This window comes from Muntiacus reevesi, chromosome 2 (genome assembly GCF_963930625.1).
Source record: "Muntiacus reevesi chromosome 2, mMunRee1.1, whole genome shotgun sequence".
Classification (NCBI taxonomy): Eukaryota; Metazoa; Chordata; class Mammalia; order Artiodactyla; family Cervidae; genus Muntiacus; species Muntiacus reevesi.
In genome coordinates this window covers 104,918,310-104,937,601 of record NC_089250.1, presented here as the reverse complement: position 1 = coordinate 104,937,601, position 19,292 = coordinate 104,918,310, and the positions used below count along the sequence as shown (strand labels likewise).

At 47.9% G+C, this 19,292-nt stretch overlaps 1 protein-coding gene across 1 annotated transcript in view; it reads right to left on the bottom strand.

Moving 5' to 3' along the window:
• HK1 (hexokinase 1) overlaps window positions 1-19,292 on the bottom strand; it is a 70,665-nt gene that overhangs the window by 41,709 nt on the left and 9,664 nt on the right. The window contains exon 2 of the mRNA XM_065922487.1: window positions 11,822-11,984. Coding sequence (XP_065778559.1) covers window positions 11,822-11,984 — 163 coding nt within the window. The remainder of the gene's footprint in view (window positions 1-11,821; window positions 11,985-19,292) is intronic.

Below are 19,292 nucleotides of genomic sequence, written 5' to 3'. Positions count from 1 at the left end.
CCACTGCAACCATTTCTCAGTGTACAACTCATTGACATTAAATATGTTTACAATGTCACACAACTACCACTACCATTCTCAAAAATTTTCATCATCCTGAACAGAACCTCTATAACCATTAAGCAGTAATTCCCCATTTCCCCTGTCCCCAGCTCCAGGCAAACACTATTCTACTTTTTATTTCTATGAATTTGCCTACTCCAGATATTTCTCATAAACAAAATCATACAGTATTTGTCCTTTAGTGTCTGGCTTATTTCACATTGTATCAAGTCTCAAGGGTTTATCTATGTTATAACCTATATCAGTAGTTCACTCCTTTTTCAGGCTGGATGATATTTCATTGTATGTGTATCCATTCATCAGATACTGGACACTCGTGTTGTTTCTGCCCAGGGGATGTTTTTAACAGAAGTCCCTCCTGGTCACACAAGAGTAAACTGGCTTGAACTGGTTTTCTTCCTCACGACCAATGTGAGTGTGACTGGGGTGGACCTCAGTGGGTTACAGAAAGACAACAGGCCTGCATGTCAAGACTACCATAGAGCACCGATGGAGGTGGCCGTGATGAGAAACCAAACCACTAAGCCACCATCTAACAGTCTTTATCCTAGGTACCCTCCAAAATCAATGAAAATCTGTTAATTTTACTTCTGATGTTACATTATCACTGTCTCACTATCACCTTGTTTTCTTGATGATGACTTTTGAAGCATAGGAGTTTATAATTTTGATGAAGTGCGACTTATCTTTTCTTCTATGGTTAATGCTTTTGGTGTCATATCTAAAAATCCATTGCCAAATTCAAGGTCACAAAGATTTGTACCTATGTTTCCTTCTAAGAGTTTTATAGTTTTAATTCTTACATTGAGGTATTTTATTCATTTTGAGTTAAGTTGTGTATATGGTCTGAAGTAGAGATTCAGCTTCTTTCTTTGGCATGTGGATTGTTGTTGTTTTAGTTGCTGAGTAATGTTTTTTGCGATCCAATGGACTATAACCCACCAGGTTCCTCTGTCCATGGATTTCCCAGGCAAGAATACTAGAGCGGGTTGCCATTTCCTTCTCCAGAAGATCTTCCCAACCCAGGAATCGAACCCATGTCTCCTATGTCTCCTGCACTCGCAAGCAGATTCTTTACCACTGAACTACCAGGTAGCCACTGTCAAATAGCAACACCATCTGCTAAACAGACTATTCTTTCCCTCACTGAAAAGTCTTGACACCCTTGTCAAAAATCAAGTGACCGTAAATATATGGATTTCTGAACTCCCAATTCTTTTTTCCCCCCAGTTTTGAGATGTAATTGACATAATGAACGCTCAATTCTGACTCATTGGCCTGTCTATCTGCCCTAACAGCAGTACCACACTGACCTGACTGCTTCCTAAATTTTCAAACAGGGAAGTAAAAGTTCTTCTTTTGCAACATTGTTTTCACTATTTTGAGCCCCTTGAAGTTTTTATTTTATTTTTTTTAAGTAATGGATTGTTGGGTTTTTTTAACTTCTTTTTTATAAACTGACACCCTCTTTGATTCCAACAAACTTTAGGCTCTGACACACTGCTCTACTTCTGGAACTTAGAATGGTTGTTTGGCAGATAGTATGAACACAACCAATACTGATACTTGAATTAATGAGGGTGGCAAAGGGAATCGAGGAATAAACCAAAGACATCTACAACTGAACTTCTGTTCTTATCCTCTCAAGCTCTTTGAGGGAAAAATCACAACTTAGGATTCTTTACATCTGCCCTTGGTACCCAGGGTAGTTCAGTAAGTGCTTGGTAGCTGCTTGATCACAAGGGTTGGTGGCCCATTCATTCATTCAAGGAAGTTTGGCTTCTTGTTCATTAAACAGGAAGCAGTTATACCACTGATTAGTTGTTTGTTTTCTTAGTAACAGCTTTACTGAGAAATAATTAAAATATCACATTTGATTTTATTTTCTTTATTTGGCCATGCCACATGGCTCAAGAGGGCATGGGCATCAAACCCATGCCCCCTGCAATAAAAGAGTGAAGTCCTAACTGCATGACTGGACTACCAATGAAGTCTCCATCTATCACATTTTAAAGTGTACAGTCTGGTGAGTTTTAGTATATTTACATCACCACTATCTAATTACAGAAATTTTTCATCATCCACAAAAGAAACTCTATACCCATTAGCAGTCACTCCCCATTTCCTCCCAAACTGCCTCATCCACTAACAACCACTAATCTACTGTCTATCTCAAGAGATTTCCTTATTCTGGACATTTCATTACAATGGACACATACAATATGTGGTCCCCTGTGGCTGACTTCTTTCATATACCATAATGTTTTCAAGGTTCACCTGCATTGAAGCATATACCAGTACTGCATTCCTTTCTGTGATGAGTTATATTCCACAGTATGGGTATACCACATGATGTTGCTGTTTTAAAACTGCTTCTGTGGTCACAACAAACTGTGGACAATTCTTAAAGAGATTGGAATATCAGACCACCTTACCTGCCTCCTGAGAAACCTGTATGCAAGTCAAGAAGCAACAGTTAGAACCAGGCATGGAACAATGGATTGGTTCAAAATTGAGAAAGGAGTATGTCAAGGTTCCTTGTCACCCTGCTTATTTAACTTAAATGCAGAGTACATCAAGCAAAATGCCAGGTTGGATGAATCACAAGCTGGAAACAAGGTTGCCAGGAGAAATGTCAATAACCCCAGATATGCAGATGATACCACCCTAATGGCACACAGCAAAGAAGAACTAAAAAGCCTCTTGATGAAGGTGAAAGAGGAGAGTGAAAAAGTTGGCTTAAAACTCAGCGTTCAAAAAACTAAGATCATAGCATCCAGCCCCATTACTTCACGGCAAATAGATACAGAAAAAATGGAAACCATGACAGACTTTATTTTCTTGGGCTTCAAAATCACTGCAAACGGTGACTACACTGATGAAATTAAGACGCTAGCTCCTTGGAAGAAAACCTATGACAAACCTAGACAGTATATTAAAAAGCAGAGACAACGCTTTGCCAACAAAGGTCTGTATAGTCCAAGCTATGGTTTTTACAGTAGTCATGTACAGACGTGAGAGCTGGACCATAAAGAAGGCTAAGCACCAAAGAATTGTTGCTTTCAAACTGTGGTGCTGGAGAAGACTCTTTGATCCCTTGGACATCAAGGAGATCAAGCCAGTCAGTACTAAAGGAAATCAACCCTGAATGTTCAGGAAGGACTGATGTTGAAGCTAAAGTACCAACACTTTGGCCACTTGATGTGAAGAGCCAACTCCCTGGAAAAGACCCTGATGCTAGGAAAGACTGAGGGCAGGAGGAGAAGGGGGCGACAGAGGACAAGATGGTTGGATGGCATCACTGACTCAATGACATGAGTTTGAGCAAGCTCTGGGAGATAGTGAAGGACAGGGAAGTCTGGGGTGCTGCAGTCCATCAGGTCACAGAGTTGAACACAGCTTAGCAACTGAACAACAATGATCCAAAGGAAAGAGACCAAGTGAGAATTCTAGGAAGAAGGTGTCTCAGCTTTGTGAGAAATTCTGACCCTGATGTTATAGGTCATTCAAATTAGTTTAGGGTTTTCCCTGAGTTCCCATCAGAATCCTAATTCCAATAGGGCTTACACTACCACTGGATAAAAAAATAAATTTGGTATGAGAGGGTTCCTTCTCAGGAGACTGAATTACTGGAACATCAGAAACACTATCTTCACTATCATTCATTGAGCCTTTCTGTTCTCCAATTGCTAAGTACTTCTTATGCCTCAGTTTAATTTTAACCTCTCTCCACTCTATGAAGTAGGTACTATTATGATCCCCATTCTACAGATGAGCAAGTAAAGTCTAGGAGGGGTTAGGGAACTCGACCAAGCACACAGCCAGTAAGTGACAAAGCCAGAATTTGAATCCAAAACCTGAATTCATAGCCATTGGATACAACTGCCTCTTGGACAGACCTCAGGAACAAAGATCCCCAGGGACAGCATTAGACTGAGATGTCAGCACGTCAGGAATGGCTACATCTCTCTATGAACCACTTGAACAAGGGAAACAGTACACACAAAAGCGAACACTGTGCTAGGATAAAAATATGGGTGCTTTTTCTTCCTAACATTTTTATTTAATTAATTTATTTACTGTTTTAACTTAAAAAATAAAGCCAGTTATTTATTTCACGTTTTGTACCGGCTTTCATCATAACTTAAAAAAATAGCTTGAGAAATCTTGATAAATCAGTCAGGTCAAAAGTCTCATCTTCAGTTGAGTCAAGGGACTAATAAGTAAAAGCAGGTTCTTGTGCTCAAGTTCCACGTGATGGTGGGGGATCTCTTGGTGTCATTGTCAACACACAACAGGTAAGAGTTTTAGCCCTTTGTGCAGGAAGGAATCCGGTTTCAGGCAGTACCTCTGAAGCCCCAGGTCTCAAGTTTTCAAGCAGGATAAGTTTAAATGATCTCATCTGCCTCTAGGTCAGGGAAGAACCTGGCCTTAGGGTGCATGGAGCTGGCCCACACTGCTGCAGCTCTGTAAGACCCCTGCCCCATCCCAGCCTCCCACCACAGTCTGTCCACCCCATTTCTCCATTTCTTTTTTTAACAAACACAGGTCAATAGGGTTTCAGGGAATTAGGGGCAGAGAAGGAGACCAGAAAAGTTAGCCTTGAGATGATTTGTGAAGGTGCCTCTCCCTGAAGGCATTTTACAAGAGGTCACTGTTAAGCCCAGTGCAGCCCCTGATCATTTCCTGAGCAGTGACCCTGATTCCAGGGTGTGTCTGTGCTTGCTAAAAGAAATGGCAGTTGGCATCTCTTCTGTAAATCACATTTGCAGCTCAGGAAATATGGGACAAATATTAACTCGCCTTCTCAACCTATGGATAAGGTAGCTCCAAACCAAACCTGCTGAATGACTTGCTCATGGTCACACCTGTGGCAAAGCCAGGGCCCTCCCCTTTCCTTAGTCACTCATATACTTGCAAATACTGGGATGCTCATTTATACACACACACACACACACACACACACACACACATATATACACATAAAAGTTTTATCTTCCTCATCTGGGTGATGAGCAATTTGAAGGCAAGGGCAATTTAGCATGCTTGCTTCCTTCTCCCTAGTACTGAGTCCCACATACAGTAGGCAAATCAGAAAGTGTTTGCAGCTAGTTCAGTTAGAACTCAGTTTAGTTTAAGTCCCTCAGTCATGTCCAACTCTTTGTGACCCCATGGACTGAGGAGCCTGGTAGGCTACAGTCCATGGGATTTTCCAGGCAAGAACACTGGAGTGGGTTGCCATTTCCTTCTCCAGGGGATCTTCCTGACCCAGGGATCAAACCCGGGTCTCCCACATTGTAGGCAGACGCTTTATCGTCTGAGCTATCAGGGAAGCCCTACCTGGGTTAAATGCATGGTCTGTTCAGTCCTATCCTCTGCCAGGCAAAGGACACCAAGGAATGACTTCTGGCAAGGACAGCAAGGTTTCTGAAAAGCTTTGTTTGCTGTCTGGCGTCTCTTTAGATAACCACCCTTCCCATTTTTTCATATGAATTGGGGGTAGGGTTGACTGCCTAGTCCAGCTCCAGGGAATCAACATGTGACGCAAGAGCAGTCCCCAACTTTGGCCAATGGTTCAGGGTGGGCACATGACCCACATCAGCCAATCACCACCTTCTCCAAGACTACCCTGGGACCTCTAGTTTGGAGATGAGGTGTCAGCTACAGCTGCTGGGGCTATCTCTGCCCCCATAAGGGAGAGGCAGCCTATGAATGAAGCCGTGGTTAAGAGACAGATGAGGCCTTGGTTATAGGAGCCAACTTACAATTACATTTTCCATTATGTGAACCTAGAATTCCCTTTCTTCCTAGGCTGCTGGGTTCAATATTCTTTACTAGGCAATGCGCGCTCCAAATAGCAACTTGCCCTCCATAAAGGATGTATCCTCCCCTTTATCTGAGTTGGTCCCCCCAGTCAGAGCTGTGGTGTTCAATCACCCAGCTGCAGAGGAACCAGAGTTGTAGTCTGTGGGCTCATCCACATTATGAGGGGTATTGGGGTGGGGGTGAGACAGCCTGCCTTCGCTTCCCCCCTTTTTTTGTCTCCTCCCTCCCATAACATCACAGGGATGCTGGCGAATTCTGAAAAGCTCTGACATTTTCCTCCAAGGCTAGCCCGCTACATTTAGGTCTGATGGGTAGGGGTCCTTTGACCACATCAGATGGGAAGGGCCTTCCAAAGTTGGGAAATTCTTTCAAAGAATTCTTTGTTGTTGTTCAGTCGCTAAGTTATCCCTGATTCTTTTGTGACCCCACGGACCCTGCCAGGCTCCTCTGTCCATGGGATTTCCCAGGCAAGAATACTGGAAGGGGTTGTCATTTCCTTCTCCAGGGGATCTTCCTGACCCAGGGATTGAACCCACGTCTCCTGCATTGGCAGGCAGACTCTTTACCACTGAGCCACCAGGGAAGCTCATAAAGAATTTTTAGAAAGTCAGTTATTAAGTTATAATGATGACCTACAGAACAATGATTCTCGGTAACTCTCACGGTGGTTTGCAGTTTCCAAACCACTTTGATCCTTTTGACAGCCTTGTGAGGCAGGCATAGCAGGACTGCCACACCCATTTTACAGATGAGGAAATGGAGGCTTAGAGCAGTTAAGTGACTTCTCCAAGGTCACACAGATAATAAGCAGCAGAGCCAGAGTTTATCCAGTGGTCTGAAACTCTATTTTTTCCTTCAGTTTCAAGTTCAGTCTCCTTGCAGCAGTTGACTTTCCTCTAACTTCCTCTTTAAATCATTGGCTTCAACTTTCCTGCCTGCCGCTGCCGAGACTTCATCCTACATTTCCCGTTTCTACTGAAGTCAAGAAGAGCTGCTCTTCTATAGAAGGCTCATTAAACAAAGCAACTGAAGGGCCCCTGGCAACTCTCCACTTTCTAATGACAGCCATTATTACCAGCAAATAATGGAAAACAAACACTGAAACAGATGTCTCTCTTGAGTCCAGACCTGTGCTGGAATACAGGGCAAACAAAAACTCAGCGTTCATGAAATGCCTCCCTTTGCCTGCTCCGTGAATTAATCCTGTACACGAGACACAAAGCCTCCCGTCTGCCATCCTGCTAGCCAGTGAGAGTTTACACCTTCATCAGAAACCCAACTGGAATGCTAGGCATTTAGGAGATTTCAAATGGGAGAATTTCTGAGATAATCCAACCATCTTCCCACATAAGGACAGAGAAAGGTAAGTCAACAGCCCAAATGCAGTGAGAAAAGGAAATGTTTTCCTTCCTTTGGCTGAAAAGCAGTATATCTTAAGCCCCACCAATTTAACTGTGAGTGTGCTAAGTCGCTCCAGTCATGTCTAACTCTTTGCAACCCTATGGACTATAGCCCGCCAGACTCCTCTGTCCATGAGGATTCTCCAGGCAAGAATACTGGAGTAGGTTGCCATGCCCTCCCTCCAGGTGATCTTCCTAACCCAGGGATCTTACATCTCCTGCATTGGCAGGTATGTTCTTTACTACTAGCGCCACCTGGGAAGTCCAGGAAGAAGTGTGTTAGTTGTCCAGTTGTGTTTGACTCTGCGACCCCATGGACTGTAGCCTGCCAGGTTCCTCTATCCATGGGATTTCCCAGGCAAGAATACTAGAATGGGTTACCATTCCCTTCTCCAGGGGTTCTTCCCGACCCAGGGATCAAACCCGGGTCTCCTGTACTGCAGGCAGATTCTTTACCACCTGAGTCACCAGGGAAAGCCCAGGACCACACCGCAAATCAAACATTCTAAACGTATCCTTTGGGTGAGAGCACTCTAAGGAACCACAAAGCAGAAACAAGGAAATCTTCAACTCAATTTACCCTCAAGGAGCTTACAATCTAATTGATACTTACAGTATCCTGAGTGATAAATGACAAGATGAGAAAAAAAGGGGAGGTTTCCCAAGTGAGAACCAAAGTCGGGCAGGCCTTCCGACAGAAGCTGTATACAAGTGGGCAGCTATCCCCAGAAACTGGGCACCTTTGAACAAGGGTTTCTGTTTAGCCAAGTCACCAGCAAAAAATGGTTTCAGTATCTTCCTCCTTTATGTATTATTCATATCTTTCCCATTGCAAAAAGGATATGCAGCAGCTAAAAGCCACTTTAGGGTTTTGCGTCTTTTTTTAACCTAATGTACAGATTACTTGAGAGCAATTAAAGAAAAAGCACTGCCCATTAAAATCATCAAAAGGGGGGAAATTAACAAAAGTGGGCTAATAACATTTTCCAAAAAATCAATAGAGTTTCAAAAATCAACAATTTTCAGTAATCCAGTCATCAGGGTCAAGGTCAGCAGGAAAGGAAAGGTTGGTTTCTCCCTCTGACTTGGAAGTCACATCACTGCTTGAAGGGCAGGGCCACCTCTCCACTGCAGTGATTCCAATTTATCCTTTGGTGGTTTGGGATTACCACTAATTCTGTCACTGACTAATTATACAGGTGAAGCAGTAATTAACATCTCGAAAAGAGACTGGCATCATGGTTTACCATGAAGGAGACCTACATTCTGGCTCCTCCAAGGGGCCTCGAGGTTGGAGGCACTTCCATCAGAAAGTGGCAGGGACTGGACTGGTGTCAGGAAGCCAAGGCCTTGGCATCAGTGTCAGTGTCTATGTAGGGCTGGAGGGACCATTCCAGGAGGAGTGTGGGCCCTTGGACACCTGACTTGAACCCAGCCATGAATATTAGGAACAGTCATAGAGAGAAGAGCTATACAGTATATTACGGTTGCACAGTATCCACCCCCCACCCCCCCACCAAAAGGTATTTCTGTAGAAGTCCTAACCCTGGGTACCTGTAAATGTGGCCTTATTTGGAAAAGCGTCTTTTTAGATGATGTAATCGGATGAAGAGGAGGTCATGAGTGTGGGTTCTAATCTGACCGGTATCCTTATTAGAGGAAAACGCCGCATGACGACAGAGGCTGAGAATGGAGAGATGCAGCTACACACCAAGGAAGGTCAGGGACTGACAACCACCACCAGAAGCCAGGAAGAGGCAAGGAAAGACTTAATCCAGTGTCTCAGAAGGAGCACGGCCCCACGGACACCTTGATTTTGGACTTCAGGCTTCCAGAACTGTGAGACAATCACTCTCATTTAAAGTCACCCGGTTCACGGTACGTCATTACAGCAGCCTTGGAAATTAACACAGAGCAGAAGAAACAGTCACCAGGAAGGGCAGAGGGAGGCGGAGCTGGGGAAGGGCGAGCAGTGCAGGCGGGGGCCCAGGGCCTCAGGGTGGGTCCCTGGGGTTCAGGGCTTCGGCGTCTCCCCTTCCTCCTCCTCCTGCTCTCAGCACTGCTCTGCGCTCCTGAGAGGCCCTGAACATTTAGTCCATTCACTTCACTTCACCCTGAACACGAAGAGAGGCTCAGAAGGAGGCATGGGGCCCAGGCTGCTGGCTCCAGCTCCACAAACTCTAGGACAGCATTTCCCAACATGGGCGTAACCACCACCTACATCATCACATTTGAGACGCAACTGATTGTGGACACACCGTTATTTTATGTAATGCGAAGAGAGAACAAAGTGCTGCTCACAGTAATTTAAAGAGGCAACTACTGCACAATGCACTGCTAATTTCAGAGGACTCAACAACAAAGACAAAAATAGGGTCTCAAAATAGATGAAATAAGAGTAGTAAATATTGGGGAAAGAGCAAACAGGTTTGGGGAAAAGGCAGGTAAAACCGGGTTTAACAGGTTTCCCTCCTCCAGGACTGCTCAGGGCCTTAGCACCCTGGTATCTGCTTCTGATCTCTTCTTTTGTTTTCGTTTTGATTCTTCCATGCCACGTAATATATGGGAACTTAGTTCCGACCAGGGATCAAATCCAGGCCCCCTGCACTGGACGCACAGGGTCCTAACCTCGGGACTACCAAGTCCCTGCTTTGAATCTCTAAGAGGGATCTTTGGAAATGTTGTTTTTCCCAAATAAGAATGCATTTGGAGTCCTGTTTTCAAATGGCTAGATTACTAGTGTATCTGGATCACACTTTGAGTCCCTCAGCCCTAAAAATGGTGTGTGAACGTATGAGGCAGGGCACCCCCTGCTGACACATGGTCCATGGAAGGGAAGCTGGCTTGCAGGCAGCATTTAGGAGAGGGAAGGAGCCTCTCATGGGACATGCCAGCCAGGGCCAGTCACACAGGATCAGGGGTCCCTCAAGCATCAGGCATCCTTCTGAGTTATCTAAGCAAAGCCAGAGCAGGGGCCCTGGTGGGCTGTCCCCTATCTTACCTCCTTTTCCCCCCTCTCTCAGCTGACAGCATGTACAGCCACATCTCTCTTACAGAATTCAACTAACCCGGTAAAGACACAAATGCTTCTGGTCATGGGTACCATTCGGGGTTGGGAAAAGTAGGAGCAAACTGCAAAGCCAGAGACATCAGAAAAAAAATCCAGGGGACACTGTGGTCTGGTCGCTCTGATGGCCAGAATCTCTTCAGTAGTCATAAAAGAGCCTAAACTGCTGGTAAGCAAGATCTCAAGGAAAACAAAAGGATAAAAGTGGAATAGATTTTAAAAAATCAAGAAACATGAGAGATACAAGGACCAGTGTGTGTGTGTGTGAAGCAAACCCCACCTGTGCCCACAGGGCACACAAAAGCACCCGCCCTTCCATGGTGTCCCAATCTTGTTCAGGATTTTAAAGGCCGGCTGCTGGCACAAGAGGACCTTCCCACTGCAGCCAGTCGCTCCGTCACGCAGTGCACCTGCCCATCTTTCATAAACATCAGCTGAAACAGCTGCAGTTTTCCTGATGTCCAGTTTGAAGGCTGCATATCAGATGCCTCAAATCACAGCTTTAAATGAGTCCCCAGAGCAGGGAAGAAATAGCAGGAAAGTGTAAGGGCCATACTCTCGGAGTGCGTATTCAAAACCCCAAGAGAGACTTGACTTTCATAATCTCTCTCCTTCCCTTGCACACAGCAGGTGATCCCCAGCCTAGAGTACAGAACCCAGCTCAAGGCGGGATTCCTGGGCATGTGCTAAGCTGGGGTAGGCACAACACCCACCACTGGGTCAGCCAGACAGAACGACCTCCACTGAGCAGGCCAAGGCCAGGCTATGCCCTCTCAGCTTCCACTCTGCCAAGTGGAGGGACTAAGGCCACTCCCCTAGGGCGGGGGCAATGACAATCCTCAGGAAGCCCCCAAATGCCCACTGCAGGACATGAGCCACCAAATGCAGACCAAGAGGATAATTTCCCTTTTCCAACCCTAGTCCCCACACCATTTCTCTGCTTGAGGGGCTACCCTGACTTAGCATCTATGAAATTTGTTCAAATGGGGACCTGAATCTCCCCTCTGGGTCTGAGACTCACTTGGCTACTAGGATTGCTGCTTATCTGGGATAGTACAGGGAGGCCCTGGTGCCCTGATGGAGAGATTCTCCTAACATGAACTCTTGGCTTGTTCTGGAACCTTCCATGTCCTGGAGATGTAAGAGTAATTCACACAGCATCTGGAAGATCCATGAACACTCTGCTTTCTTTCCACAAGTCACTAGACAAGTCAGGAAGATCAGGGGAAGTCAGCCTGGTCCAAACATGGTGTCCCCTATCACATGACAGAATCTCAACAGACATAAATTGGATGGATGGATGGATAGGTGAATGGATGGATGGAAGAACAGATGGATGGAACGGTGAATCGATGAATAACTGGATGAGCGAGTAAATGAATAAATGAACAAGTGAATGAAAGTTGGAAGGATGGTTTCACAGAGCCTTCAGCCCTGAGAGCCCAATCTCCGGGTGAGGACTCACCTGAGCCATCGGGAATGGACCTTACAAACGTTGGCAACATCTTGACTGTGGCTGTCGGATTAAAATCCCGGGAGAGGCCATTCTTCATCTCCTTTTTGAAACGATTCATGATATCTAACAGAGTTTCATCAGAGAGCCGCATGGCATAGAGATACTTGTCAATCTGGAGGAAGGATGAGAAGAAAAGGAAGTGAGGCCAAGGCTAAGGAAGGTCATTTCAGCTCCAGTCTGGTTGGAGGAGGACAGGGCGGACAGGGTAAGGTACCCATCTGTCTAAGACAATACAGCTCCATGGCTCTGGAGCAGCCATGCTGGTCCATCAATGAGCTGCCATCAACCACGCTGCTCAGAGCAGGTTTGCAAATACTCTGAGCCCTGGTCCCTCTCCTGTAAAATGAACAAGACACCTCCAAAGTCCCTACCAACCCTCGAATATTACATAGAAACTGTCCTTTGATCCCCAAGTACATGCACAGAGGCACCTTAAGCCTCCACGTGACTCCTTCCCTCTGGCTCATCCTCACATGGATGGCAGTGCCACAGAACAAGGGCTCCAAAGCCATCACCTGGGGATCAAATCCCAGCTCCACCACTTAACAGCTGTGTGAATTTCAGTTTCCTCAACTGAAAAACTGAGATGATAAACAGAACCTACTTCGCGGAATGTTAGAAGATCAAAGGAGACAGAGAAGCACTTAGAACACAGAAAGTGCTCAATAAACATCAGCTGTTACTAGGATCGTGAGGCAGTGGTGCTGGTGGGTTTCCTTGGGCATGACTTCTAGGTGAAAGGAAATGGTGAGCAAAGGGCTGGAGCCCTTCAGAACATGGCACTTCGGGCCCAGGGCACAGAGGCCTTAACCTCACTACCCCCAAAAGGTCTGGAACAGCCCAAGTTCCCATGCCTGTGTGCCCACTCTTCCAGATCAGACCACCCCTGACTCAACCAGGACTCAGCCAACTTGCCCCTCTTCCTGGGCTACCCACTCTCCTCAGGATCCCAGGCTCCCAAACTCAGGCCTCCTTGTCATCATTTGTTTTTCTTTCATAGTACCTTTCCAATGACTCTCCCGAAAAGTATTAACTGGGTGCCTACTTCATGTCTGGCTCTGGGTTAGACACTTGTCCTCATGGAGTTCACCGGAAGTCTCTCTGTGTCCTGGCTCATTCTTTCTGCCACACCCTGCCTTAGGAAGCCCTGCTAACCATGTGCCTGGATTCCTGACTCCTGACCCATTCACTGCAATGGTTTTCAGTCTTCAATTTCTCTCCCTTTTTAACCTATCTTCTACACCATGACCACGCTTTGCCTTTTGCAGGGGGGCAGGCAGGAGGCAGGGGGCTTCTTCAGGATATTTCGCTTTCTTAAACTGGGACCCTGATCACTTCACTCCCCTGCTCAAAACCTTGCAATGCCTCCCATGTCCAAGGCCCCTACGCTCTGCAGGTGCAGTTCTGGGCTCTCTGAACTCCAGCCAAACCACTCCTACCATTCCTGGGAGGGGCCTGGGCTCTCCTGTCAAACCACCCTTCCTTCTCTTCCCAGTTCACCTCCCCTTCAAGGTTCAAATCAAACGTCACCTCCTCCAGCAGTCACCTCCTCCAGCAGACGTCTGAGACCCTCAGGGTACAGATAATGACTCCCTCAGCACTTATCTCTCCACACAGTCCAGCCTGGCTCTCTGCCTGCTACACCTGTCATGGAGACAGCGTCTGCTCCATTCACCTTGACCTCCCAGGGCCTCACAAGGAGCCTCACACATAGCAAGCTCCCGGTCAATGAAGAGACTGATTTATGACTCACTGAGGCTGCTGAAAAGGCCTTTGATGCTGACTGGCTTCTGAGAATGGGAACTCATGCTTACATTTCGGGGTGGCTGGAAACATTCAACTCAAGGACACAGTAATTTCTGCATATCTTGCTCGCAGGCAGCCTTCTGGCTCTGGACTCCTGCCTCCTGCTGCTCCTGGCCCCGCCTGTCTCCTGTCTCCCAGACAAGGCAGGAGTCCTCCAGCGTCCTCGGCGGCCCGTGCCCTGCCCCCACCCCCATCGCTGCCCTGCCCCCACCCCCATCGCTTCTACCACAACCACCTTTTCCTCTCCCCTCCACAATAAAGAGAAGGGCAATCAGAAACCACCGAGAGCTGGAATAGAATGTCCAGGACACAGCCCCAGGAGACGTGCTCTGTTCTACCGCCAAGGCTGGCAGCGCCCATCGGCAGCTCTTGCTGCAAGTCATGGCGACCAGGTGCTGGTCGGAAGAGGCAGTCGTGCGGGCATGAGAAGTGCCCGGGGCGGGGGTGGGGGGGTGGTAGGGGCGGCTGCTGAGCGCAAGACCGCATCAGGGCACAAGCAAGAGCAAAGGCCAAAGACGAGGGAGGGAGGGTGGTCTGTGCGATGATGGAGCACACAGTGCAAGAAGGAAGCAACTGGGAAGACTTGTCAGGAGCTAAGCCTGATAAGACAGGTGGACAAATTTAGACTCTAAATGTGACTCTACCAAGTATTCAACAGTGACATGTGTCTCGGAAAGACCAAGCTGTGTGCTGGGGAGGGGATGGGTGAGCAAGAGCAGAGAAGAGACAGTCACGACGCTGCTCTGGCATCTGCACATGTTTTCCCTACCACACTCTTCGCCCTCCTTACAATCATCTGTGTACTGACATGCCTCTCTCCTCTGATAACTCATGAGTTTCCCAGGGAAAGGAAACATGTCGAGGAGACCTTTGGAACTACCCGGTTGCCTGGAACAAAGGAGGAATTCAACGAATGCTGGGCGCAAGAATACTTTATATCAGGGTTTACAGTATATCAAGTGCTTTCGTATCCAATACGTCATTTCACCTTCAAAATGACCCTGTCAGGAGGACATTCTTAATCCCCATTTTCCAGTTGTAGAAATTGAGGCTTCAAGAAGCTAAGTGGAGCCTACCACCGTTCCCACCCCTTGGGGAGTGGAAAGACCAGTCCCCTCTACTGTGTGGGGATCAGGCCCAAGCAAAGCTGCTGTGACTTTCTAGCTGGACAGGGAGAAACTTCTAGAAAGAGCAGGGCTCCACAGCCAGCCTGCCTCCTAACTCAAGGTGCAGCTCAGCACAGGGACAGTGATCCCAGAAGTCCAATATTTTAGGACAGCCCGTCAAACCCAAACAGAGCCAAGAAGCTAATACAGTAAAGCAGGCTGGGGGAACAGATGACAACCTGGCCCCAAAGTGTTGAAGGAAGGGCCTTCCCCCTCTGGTTCATGTTCATGAATCATCACATGGTACAACTCCTCTCAGCAGAGATGTGGAAATCGGGGCCAGAAAAAGGGCACAGCCCAGGGCAGAGCTGGAACTGACTCTGAAGCCTCTAGGATTTCAGGTGGTACCTTCCTGGTCCTCAGATGCTCAGGAGGGGGCATGAACAACAGCACAGATCCTGAGGCTGGCTGCAGTACCCCCCACACTGCCCGGCCAGGCAAGCAGCTGGTGTGGGGCTCAGCAGACTCGCATCATACGGACTGTGGCTCTTTAAGCAGCCCAGGAAGCACGGGAGCCACATCAAGAGACACTTGCAGGATACTCCGTGGGAGCCAGAGTGCCCAGAACCTCACCAAACAAGGGGCCTCTTTCCTCCTATTCATCAGATGAGCCCTGCCTGGCAGCTGGCTGGGCTGCCCTCTGTCTACCTGGGAAAGAAGCTGGGAATGGGCGGTGGGTGGAGGGAGGTAGAAAGGAAGTGGGTTCTCCTGCCTGTCTGCTCCAGAGCTCTGCAAGAACCCCAGTGTGAGAGCTGTTTTTCTTAGAGAAGGTGGGCCCAGAAGCCCAGGAGGGGAAAATGAGGGAGGGAAGCAGGGCCGGAGAAGGACAACTTCTGGCTTTGGGAGATTTGGCCAAAGCCATGGTCCTCTCAGCTTTTCTATTTCTGTCCCCTCTCCAAACAGCTCCAGATCTTTTCCTCCCCACTCTCTCTCCCTACCTCTCACATTTCCACAGTCCTTCCTCTTCCCTTAGGATATTGCCTCCAAACCCTGCTGCTCTGGCCAAACGCTGGCGTCCAATGTATCCCACATGTGCCTTCAGCTCCTAGCCCTACATTTTGGTGACAGGAGGGCACAGCACCTCTTCTGGTGGCTTCAAGCTGCAAGCCATCCGTCATAGGATGTCTATCACAGACACAGACAGAGGCTCCCAGGAGTCTGTGTTAGCAACTCCCTGGGCTCGGAGAGCTCACGTTCACACTTGGTGTCTGACACAAGCATGCAGGACTCGGTCAGACTGGGAAGGAGATGGGGGCAGGGGTGCCAGGGTCCCAGACACCACACGCTGGGCTGGATCCTGCAGACTCAGCTCAGAGGCAGGGGGAGATGTTGGAAGAGAACACAGCCTCACCAAGCCCCACTGAGCCATCCAGCCAGCGGAAGTACCCAGTGGCTCCACACTGGTCTAAACTCAAAAGTATTTGTGCCTGACGCCACCTCATGCTCCCAACAAACATGCATAAAAAACAATTCAAGACTGGACATGCCCAAGTGAACAGGCCAGTTGTGGCAGGAGGCACCGTAACTACTGGTGATTCAGGCACTCTGACCCCTCATGGGAAGGGGCACAGCCATGGAAAATTTTCCACTCCCTCTCTCGGCAGAGCAAGAGATGTGCCTGAAGTGGCTCAGCATAGGCCTGTGAAGTGAACGTCCCAAGTGAGATGTTTTACTCACAGAGGAAACTGGGCAACAGGCAGTAAAGGGTTAAGAAGGACTCTTGCTTAAGGGCAGAGCAGAGATTTCAACATCAGATGCACTTCTCTTTCTTAAGGGGACTGACTCAGGAAAGAATGGGTCCAGGGTGATGAATGTTATTTTAATGAGTGCTCACGTGTGCAGAGGACTCTGCCATTTATACACATGCCTTTCACATCTTATCCCATCTGGATGTCACAGAAAGGGAAGAAACGAGCTCATGGATGTCAGGTGGCTGGCATGAAGTGGGCGCTCAGTGTGGTAGTCCCCTTCTCCCAGCACAGTAAGTCAGTGAAGCAGGCAGGAAAGATATCATTATCTTCATTTTATAGCTGAGGAAACAGAGACCCATGACTCACACACAGTCACGTGGTTTGTAAGTGGCAGCTGGATCTAGACTCCAGGCCTTCCAACCCCTCTTTGGGGGCTCCTCCTTATGGATTTCTATTCTTTCTCACATGTGGGAAGAACACAGGGCTGTGGATGAAGAGAAGTGAATTCAGTACCTACCATTTATTACTTGTGTGACTTTGGACAAGTTACTTAATCTCTCTGATTCTTGAGTTCCTCTTTTAAATGGGAATAATAATATTTCGCTTCCCAGATGGCAGAGTGGTAAAGAATCCGCTTGCCAAGGCAGGAGACGTAGGAGACACAGGTTCGACCCCTGGGTTTCGAAGATCCCCTGGATTAGGAAACGGCAACCCACTCTGGTATTGTTGCCTGGAAAATTCCATGGACAGAGGAACATGGCAGACTACAGTCCATGGGATTGCAGAGTCGGACAAGACTGAGCACACACGCAATACTTTCACCTCAGAAAGCTACTGGAGGATTTTACTAATGCGTCAAAAACTCTTCCCATCCTTCCACTGAAATGACCAAAAGGGAATCCATCCCTCTCACTCGCCTGTCTAGCTCATAATCACACATTCCTAATTCCCTTTAGCTAAATATCTAAAGAAATGCATTGATTATCAGATATTACTAACCCATCTTGTAGAAAAGAAAACAAAAGGCAGGTGGTCATTTGCCTGAAATCATAGTAAATGAAAGATTCTCACAAAAGTCCTCTGAAACGTCTGGATTGTTTTATTCTTTTCTTTTAAACTAACAGTAAGTTACATATACTTATTATTAAAAAACACAAACAATGCATAGAAGTGCTAATAAAGAGTCTGAGTTCTTCCCTCAACCTCCCTAGAGAAGTTCCTTCCTAATACAGCTTTATGTTCTAGGGCAGTTTTCCTACTTAAACATCCATACATACAGAGCTTGGTTTTTTTATAAACAGTTTCTCCCTTGAAACCTTAACTCCATCTCTGTTACTTCTGGGAACTGCCTCTAAGACTCACACTAAGCCAATTTAGATTTTTAGGACACTGCCTGGCTCACAGATATGACATGGACTGAGCAGTGTAGATACCTACGTCAGACTCCAGCTTTGCCATCTTGTAGGCACCTCAGTCTTCCCATCTGTAATGTGGCTGTGTTCACCTGACCCTGACCTACGAAGGCCTTCTACTCTGCATGGTGCTTTCAAGTGCGGATTCTTAAGCTATCCTGTGCAGAGAAGCAGGGCAGGTGCCATCACATCCAATGCCCTTAGGAAAAATCAGAGTCTAGAGAGGCTGTTCAACTGGCCATGGTGACCACCTGGTGACTCAGACGGTAAAGAATCTGCCTGCAATGCAGGAGACCTGGGCTCGATCCCTGGGTCGGGAAGATCCCCTGGAGAAGGGAACGGCTACCCACTCAGTATTCTTGCCTGGAGAATTCCATGGACAGAGAAGCCTGGAGAGCTACAGTCCATGAGGTCACAAAGAATCGGACACGACTGAGCGATGAACACTTTCGAGGTGATCACTGGTCAGCGAGAAAACTGGAGTAGACACCAAGTTCCTGGTTCTGTGCCCCTTCCTCGGTACCCTTCTTGTTCAGCCCAGGGCGAACCCAGCCCCAGGGTCAGACAGCAGGGAGATGTGGGAAAACGGTGGCATTAATGCCACCACTCCATCCACTACAGAAGCAATGTACAAGCTCCCTTGCCTCACCAAAAGCACACCCTCCAGCCTGATTATTCTGGAGGACTCGCTCACCCCCCAGCAGCCACAAGCGATCTGAACTGCTCATTTCATTTGCCCTTTCACACCATCCTGGGAAAGATGCTCAAAGGCCATAGCAAACCCAAAGGTCCTGGCCTAACAGCACCCTCCGCCATGGTGGGTACCATCCCAAGCCCCGCTCTGGCAGGTCCAACCCCTTCCTGCCTGCCCAGCCCCACCTCACCATTGAGGGTGGTGGCCCAGGAAACCTACCTTTCTATCCTACTTTTGGCAGCTAGGTCCTGAGCAGGCAGGGCTCTGGGCACAAAGAGAGAGACATTTTGGACGCCCTGGGTTCCCTACCAGAATCATCTGTCCCGGGCACCCTCCTGCCTTCTGCCCCACTGATGGGCCTTCCTGACAGATCCGCTTCCACTTGACTGCCTGGGCCCGTCAATGCCGCTCAATACCCCGCTCCTTTCTCCACACGCACCTCCTCCGAAGGGCGAGGTGATCCGCCCGCCCGGCACCAGCTGCCACTCTTCTCAGCATCCCCTTGGCCCCTGTGCTCAGCGTGGAGGAAGCAACCTGCCCCGGGGACAGCGGCAGCGATCCTCCCCGGGCACCGCAGCGACGTGCGCACGGTGTGTGCCTCCCGCCAGACCGTGAGCGCCAGGGGTGCAGGGGCCGCACTTCCAGGCCACT